The 8,639-nt window shown below is 40.7% G+C and overlaps 1 protein-coding gene across 1 annotated transcript in view; it reads left to right on the forward strand.

Moving 5' to 3' along the window:
- The window catches only part of LOC144085406 (serine/threonine-protein kinase OSR1-like), a 42,180-nt gene extending 35,643 nt beyond the window's left edge, over positions 1 to 6,537 (forward strand). Inside the window, exons 16-17 of the mRNA XM_077614642.1 lie at positions 3,176 to 3,240; positions 4,583 to 6,537. Of these exons, the coding sequence (XP_077470768.1) occupies positions 3,176 to 3,240; positions 4,583 to 4,657 (140 nt within the window). The 3' untranslated portion in view covers positions 4,658 to 6,537. The remainder of the gene's footprint in view (positions 1 to 3,175; positions 3,241 to 4,582) is intronic.
- Positions 6,538 to 8,639: the final 2,102 nt, after the last annotated feature.

An 8,639-nucleotide genomic window follows, 5' to 3' on the forward strand; every position in this document is an offset into this window, starting at 1 on the left:
TCTGAAGAAATTATTTGCTACTTTCACGCATTTGAAACTGCAATCTTTTCAAAGGCTGCCAAAAGCTGCAAAGTTCAAATAAGACTTTATAGGCACCATAAGTTGTGCTTTTACCTTGCAAGGGGTTTTGTGACACAGGTCCACCATTTACAGTTGTATGAAAAAGTTTGGTCACCCCTGGTCATTTTCAAGATTTTCCTTTCTAAATCATTGCTTGTTCTCTCCCACCTTGGACAATCCTCTTCCATCTGCTAATGGATTAAGAACTTCTTAACCACCTTCCACAAACTGTTAGACTTGGTCCCCACCTCTCTTCCTCCATTACACTGAGCACTGGCTCCCCTCAAGGCTCTGTACTGAGTCCTCTTCTGTACACCCTGTACACATACGACTGTACACCGACCCACCAGTCTAACTCCATCATCAAATTTGCCGATGACACCACTGTGGTCGGACTCATCTCCGGAGGGGATGAGTCGGCCTACAGAGATGAGGTCAACAAACTGTCTTTGTGGTGTTTGGTGAACAATCTCACACTAAACACAAAAACTAAATAAATAATCCTGGACTTTCGCAAACGCAGCACAGATTTGGCCCCACTCCTCATAAATCGAGCATGCGTAGACCGGGTCCAGTCCTTCAAATTCCTGGGGGTCCACGTCACGGACAAGCTCTCCTGATCTACCAACGCCACGGCAGTGGTGAAGGCCCAGAAGCAACTCCATTTCCTCAGGGTACTCTGGAAGAACAACTTGGACACCAAGCTTCTGGTAACCTTCTATAGAGCCACTGTGTAGAGCATCCTGGCATACTGCATTACAGTGTGGTACGCTGGAAGCACGGCAGCAGACAGAAAGGCCACGCAGCGGGTGATCAACACTGCCCAGAAGATCATCAGCTGCTCTCTGCCCTCACTGGATGACATTGCCAGCCCTCGCTACCTCAGCAGAGCCAGGGACATTTGATTTGCAGGACCAAGTCCCAGGCAAACCCGAAATTTCATATTTTATATGTGAGGACTCGGGACTCCCGAGTCGGGAGGAGGAGACGTGATTCATGATGACACATTAAAGCCTGTCTTTTGTAACGAAATCTAAGTTAAACAAGACTATAAACATCTACATCTTTTATATGATAATATAGATGGTTGACAATTTCAACTGTTTTTAAATGCCTGCTCAGCATCAGGGTGCCAATCCTTTTGATCTCGTATGAGAGCAAAGCACCACATTCACTACATTCAGCGAAGCCAATGCAAGTTTCTCTAGCATATTCAACAATCAATTTGAAGCTTTTCCAAAATTCACTCTTACCGGCACCGGAACGTGTTTCTCTTTTCAGTTCTCCTGTCTTTAGTTTATCCTTAACTTCTTGCGGTGTTCACGAGATGTGCGCAGAGCATGCTCTGGCTCTGTGGCTCCGCCTCCAATTACAATTACATTACTGCGCCTTCTGTTTTATCCAAAATTATTTTATAACAAGCGTTCCTTACTTTAGTAGCCACACATCGTTTTAGTATACATTTTACTAAACATTTATTTATTTTTAAAAAGTCATTGAGAAACCACACTGTTTTAGTATACAGTCATACCTCTACTTACGAATGCCTCCAGGTGTAAAATTTCCAGGTTACAAAAGCTTTTATTATGCAAATGAGTGCCTCGAGATAATAAAAATATCCAAGTTACGAAAACACCCCAAAAGTACCGTATTTACTTGCATATAAGCCACTTTTGTAAGACAAAAAATGATGACTGAATCGAGGGCACGACTTATGCGCTTAAAAACACGACATGCACAAAACTGCAAGTTCACGCTGCCATGGCACAATGATGTCACGACAAAATGGCACCAGGACGTCATGACGCAAGCAAATGCGGCCGATACGAGCCTTGATTTTGAAATAAAACAAAATTCCACTTCGATTTATTTATTTTTCTTCAAAAGTGACAACTATTGGAGTAATATGAACCATCAAAAGAATTAAGATATTTTGACATTAAAAGCAATATGGCTGCCACAACATCTTAAACTTCTGGTAAGAAAATTGTAATTTCTGTAATTAGAAAGCATCACGTTCTCATCAAGATAGATTTATTTCTTATTTAAAATTGAATAATTTGATATTTTGAATGGCGAAAGAAGAACACGGCATACCAAGACAAACACTTGTAACCCACAGTAAAATTTGGTGGTGGTTCCATCATGCTGTGTGGCAAGTGCAGGTACTGGCAATCTTGTTAAAGTTGAAGGTCACATGGATTCCAGTCAGAATTTGCAGATATTTATGAACAATGTTCAAGAAACAGTGACAAAGTGGAAGTTGCGCCAGGGCTAGTTACTTCAACAAGTCGTCGACACTAAACACTGCTCAAATTCAACTAAGGCATTCATGCAGAAGAACAAGGTTCTAAAATGGCAATCTCAGTCCCCAAACCTGAATATTATTGAAAATCTGTCGTGATTTAAAGTGGGCTGTCCATGCTCGGAAACAATCAAACCTGACTGAACTGGAATGCTATGTAACAAAGAATGGTCAAAAAGACCTTAAACCAGAATCCAGACCCTCATTGGAAGCTATAGGAAGCATTTAGGAAAGGATTTAGAGGCTGTTATTTCTGCAGGAGGAGGATGTACAGCGATCGCTCCGTCCGCTCTTGCTCGTTTTGTGTTTTTGCTGTTTTTCTATCTTTTTTAATTGCATTTTAATATTTCTTAATGCTTTCCTACATACTTCACATTGTACTTTGTGCTTTTTGCTTTGTTGTTTTGCGACCTTTTCGACTCGACCCCACCCGTCGCGTGGCTTGGTCTAGGCTTGCTACTGTAACCAAGGAAATTTCCCGAATACGGGATGAAACAAAGTTCTAATCTAAATTTTGATGTAATTTTTCTGTTGGGGTGCCCAAATTTATGCACCAACCTACTTTTGTTTAAATAATTATTGCACATTTTCTGTAAGTACTATAAACTTCATTTCACTTCTTAAATATCACAGTTTTTATTTCACTTAAATTGCTGATCCAAACAACCAATGATATGTATAGGAAAATCTTGAAAATGATCAGAGGTGCCCAAACTTTTTCATACGACTGTAGATATCAGTTTGTATGCTCTGTAGCAAGTTCCACTGATTGAGACAAAACTCCTGATTTCCTTTTTGTCCTCTTTGCAGTTGCTGCTAATCTGCAAAAGATTGTGGATGATCCTCACAGTCACAAAAATGTCACATTTAAGCTGGTAAGCATTGTGCATTGTAAATAAAAACCCATTTGCCCAAATGGCTTTCCAAAGATGGTAGATACAAACATGTCGATCAGTTACCATATTTAAATGCCTTTATGGCCCACAACTTAAAGGTTAAAGGGTGTTTCAGTTGTGTATTACAGGTGAATACACGATCATCGGAAAACCACGAAGTAGGATCACCCCTAATATTACAACATACCATACTACGTTTTGCGCCTATACAAAAATGCAAGTACACAAGTACAGTTATCAATAAGTTTTTTTTATTAAATCTTACAATTATAGGCATATGAAACCTGCTATGTATTAATATCCAAATATAATTTACTCATTAAAAATTGTAAATACTTTAAGGACTATGCTCACAGTGAAAATAGTTCCCCTTCTCATGATTTAAATGATTTAAAAAAAACAGTTATTGGGAGCTTTAGTCCAAGTCCTTTTCGTCATATTTGAGAGGCATCGATGGAATCTTCAGGAGGTGCCGTAGGGGCAGCAGGAGGAGCTTCTTTCTGCGAGAGGTTTTCCGCGCACAAGAAAAATGGCCATTTCTTTCCTTGTACAAATGTTGTTGTTGTCTTGACACTGTCAAGATCATTGCCAAATTCAATGGCCATGTTGTCATCACACCTGGTGGAGTCATGTAGTGTGTTGAGGCGCAAATACCTCATAATTCTGGTTCATTTTTTTAATTCCTCGGAGACTGAGGTGGGGTGTCTTAGTCCAAACGAGAATTTGCAGTTCCGCACCTCGGGTGATGCGAGCTTCAGGCTGCGCGCAAACTGCTGCGGGGGTGGCCGGGTGTTGTTGAGCAGGTGTAGGCCGGCACCATGGCGGCCGTACGGTGCAAATTCGGCGAGAACTACCAGGCGGTGAACAGCGGCAGAGCTTCATGGAGAAGAACGGTCCCTGCAATGTGCAATAATAATGAAACATTGAAAAATGAGCAAAAATAGCAGCGGTAAGGACACCAATAAATGAAAGGAACTAGCACATTTTCAAAACAAGGTGTGGGGTTACCCGAATGTGAAGCAAAACTGCACGCGACATTGTTCTTGTAGTGTCAATGTGTCAAGGCAGCATGAGTATGAATCCATCTTAAGTGGGTGGCAAATGATCAGTTTGGTCACATGACTTTCTAAATGCGATCCCTAAATGTTCATCAAACATAGTCCCGATGTTTTAATTTCATCATGTTACTAGTGGTATAAATGGCAGGTTTTGATTTTCTCAATACACTACTCACAAATAAATCAGCATTACAGATGATCCAAAGTATTGCAGGCCAACTCTCGTCATCCATTCCAGTATGTCTCAATCTTGTGTTCTACAGGCATCCAGTGTGGAAGAGTCTGAAATTCCTGATGACATAAAACTTATTGGCTTTGCGCAGCTCAGCATCAGCTAAGTCAACTATTCGTGCAGCAAAAGACAGCAACTACTGGTGATGCAATGCTGCATGCTAGTCAATTCTATGATGCCATTGCTGCCAAAGATGAGGACGACAAGATGTAAAGCTGGCTAAGTGTGACACTGCGACAGGATGAACGAGGACCACATGGAGAGGAGGTTTAGTTCATCTCAGAAACACTTAAAATGTTTACAGTGCGCTCATTCCGTGCGCTTGTGGGAGAAGACATGCAATCAATTACTACCCCCGACCGCCCCATTTTTAAGATCAACCTAAACCATCTTCTGTCTGTACTGGAAATGATGCCTTCCTTTCCGTTTTATCATTTTTTTGTATGTGTTTAGATTAAATTGTGCCACAAAACTCACGTTCCAATGTCACATTATACTACACTGAATTTGACCAGTTAAGATTAAGCCCTACACTATTAATAACCATATTATCACCTGCACAACTATTAGTGAATATCTGATTAAAAGTTCTATTTCTAAGATTGAAGGTATTCTAAATTATTTCACAAATTAGAAAGGTTAGGCAAAAGCAAATGACCTGAAGTGCATCCAAAGAATTCAACCAGGTATTGACCCCACCAATAAACTTAACTTTTTTTTCTCTAGCAGGATAATTTCAGAGCACAATTTCAATTGCGACACTGATGTTTTCAAAATACATGGAGACCGGCCTGATATTTTTATCCTATGCAATATTTTTTTTCCCTGGATGTGATGCTGTTTGCTCCTATCACTTCTTTGGCTGAATTAAATCTGTCTCTATACCTCAATATTTCATGTGTCGAGCAGCAAGGTAGCTCCTCAAACCGAATGTTTTCAACATGCACCTGGCAAAGTGAAATCTTGACACACCTAGACTGGTTAAAATGGCTTTAATTTGTTGGTTAATTTCAGCATACAACTGGAAACACTGCATTTTGATTTTATTTTTTTATTGCTATGTTATTTCCACAGCTGAGGAGTGATGAGCCCACACTTTTGGCTTTCACCAAAGTAAAGGGGACACTTCACCTAAATACCACTATAAAAACATGCAAAATTGTGAACACAAATTGTCAGTGGACCATCATTGTATAAGTAGCAGACCAAGGATAACGTGTGCGTGTGTGTATATATGTACATGAATGTACCGTATTTACTCGCATATAAGCTGCTTTTGTCAGACAAAAAAAAATGACTAAATCGAGGGTACGGCCTATATGCGCATAAACACGACATGGAAAAAAAACTGCAAATTGATGGCGCCGTGACACGATGACATCACTTCAAGATGTCACCCTTGCGTCGGCGCGGAACGTCACGAGTTTGGCCGATACTTTCATTTATTTCAAAATAGAGAAAAGATAAACAGATAAAACGCTAAACAAAATTTATTCTGACGTTTATGAATGAAATTCAAGGGAAAAAAACGTACGTATCTCGCATAAAACGTGAAAAAACTCATGTTCCTGTCACTGCTCGCTCGGGGCACGGCCATCTTACTGTAGTTAAAAGTGCTCAGACTGGCCAGACGTGAGTACACTTACTTGTGTCTGCTATTGCTTGCTCGGGGCGCCGCCATCTTACCGTAGTTAAACGTGCTCTGACCGTAGCGTTTACCATGTCAGCAGTCAATAGTTAAGGCTGTTCGAAGGTCTTGCGGTCGATCGTCAAGATATAAACCTTGATACCTGCGTAATGTGTATGCTATTATTGCACCCAGAGACTTGGTGAACACTACGTATAGCGCTATAGGCATATTTTCTGGTTGTGCTTGCGTTACTTCCTTTTTGAATTGATCTACGTGCAAATAACACCCTCCCTTGCGGAACACAAAGGAAACAATACTGCATTTGTGATTATGAAATAAAACAATTCCGCTTTGAATTTTTTCTTTTTATTTCTTGTTCGAAAGTGACAACTATTTCAGTAATATGAACCATCGAAAAAATCAAGATATTTCGACATTAGAAGCAATTTGGCCGCCACATCTTAAACTTCTGGTAAGATAATTGTAATTTATGTCATTAAGAAGCATCAGGTTCTCATCAAGATAGACTTGTTTCTTTTTTCAAATCGAATAATTTGATATTTTGCATTTACAAAGACAGGCACATTAACTTCCTTATGATATTGACCCTAATAATGTGCTTTTGATTCGTACAGTATCTCAGAAATACGACTTTTCCCTCCAAAGTAACACATTTGTACTCATTAAAGCCATAAATATGGAGGTGAAATTTGCAAATCAGGGGGGCGGCTTATATGCGAGAAATTGTAAAATTCAAACATTTCAAGACAACTTTCAGGGTGCGGCTTATAAGCGCGGGCGTCTTATGTGCGAGTAAATACGGTAATCTTACACATTCATATTACAATTTTTTTTAAATATCCGTGAATCAAATTATGCATATTCCATCCAGATTGAGATGCGCCCAATTATATGATTAGCTCTTGAGAATAACGTTATGACTGTTAATGGGTATGGTTGTGTGTCCAAAAGCACCCTTAGCAATGTGGCAGTTACTATTTTCTGCCTGATTTTGGCATCTGCAAACATGGGAGCAGAAGTCACTTACTTAATATATTAAATAAAAAGTTACTTTTCTGGAAATCTCCCTCTTGCTGTACTCCTTGTAGTAATATGGGGAGGTTAATTTATTTTTACTTGTCAGTGCATCATATGGTTCTTCTCTGAGCGGAACAGCATTTTACATGGAGGCAAACAGTATATTCCGGCATTATCTCATATCATCTGCTTATCCGAGTTAAGGTCGCAGGGGCAGCAGCTTCAGCAGGTGAAGCCGAGACTTCCCACTCCCCAGCCACTTCATCCAGCTCTTCCGGTAGGATCTCAAAGCCGCGAGACAGTCTCCCCAGGGTGTCCTATGTCGGCCCCATGGCCTCCTCCCGGTGAGACGTGCCCGGAACACCTCACGAGGGAGGCGTCCAGAGGCATACTAATCAGATGCCCTACCCAACTCACCTGATTCCTCATGATCCGGAGGTGCAGCGGCTCTACTCCGAGCTCCTCCCGGATGACCCGAACTTTTCACCTTATTTCTAAGGGAGAGTCTGGATGTACTGTGGAGGAAACTCATTTGAGCCGCTTGTATCCAGGATCTTTTTCTTCTCGGTCACAACCCACAGCTCGTGAAATAGATCATAGTGCGAGCGTAGATCGACCGGTAAATAGAGAGCTGAGCTATTTGGCTCAGCTCCTTCATCACTACGAACCGATGCAGACTCGACCGATTCGTCTGTCGATCTGCCGCTCCATTCTTCCCTTACTCGTGAACAAGACCTCAAGATACTTAAACTCCTCCACTTGGGGAAGGACCATATCCCTGACTGGCTGAGGGCATGCCACCTTTCACATTCCATAGGTGATCCTACCAGGGGCACATGGCCCCAGACAACATACCTCCAAGGATAATTAGGACAAACAAACACCACCACCACGATAAGGTGATGACTTATCTATTTCAATCAAATACTCTATGAAATGACTCCAAAACACGTGGGTTGGCAGGGTTTAGATTATACTTTTAAAGGTCTCATTAGTGAATAATTATGCCTGACCTTTGACCCTAATCTCAATGCAACAAAGCTCAATTATCTTGTAGTATAAGGCCACCCTTAGTCAGTGCCAACATTGTTTTGTTTCAAGTTGTAGATAAAAAGACCATGACACTTTTTAAAAAACGAATAATGCATGTTAGCAATAGTACTCAATCCTTATTAGATGTTTGTTGTTATCGCAGTTAAAAATATAATTCCAAAATTTGGGTGGAGTGACCCTAGTTGCCTGGCAAATTTTGCGTGCTTGCCCGTATTTTGCCTCTTTACCTTCAAAACACTCTTTTTATCAATTATCACTCCCATTGTCTGTCTGCTTTAATTGTACCACATGAAAGGGCTGCCTTAAAGCTGCTTGTTCAGGTACTGGACTGAATGGTGCGTAAAGAATGATTCACGTGTATTTTGCA

The sequence above is a fragment of the Stigmatopora argus genome, chromosome 12 (assembly GCF_051989625.1).
Source record: "Stigmatopora argus isolate UIUO_Sarg chromosome 12, RoL_Sarg_1.0, whole genome shotgun sequence".
Taxonomy (NCBI): Eukaryota; Metazoa; Chordata; class Actinopteri; order Syngnathiformes; family Syngnathidae; genus Stigmatopora; species Stigmatopora argus.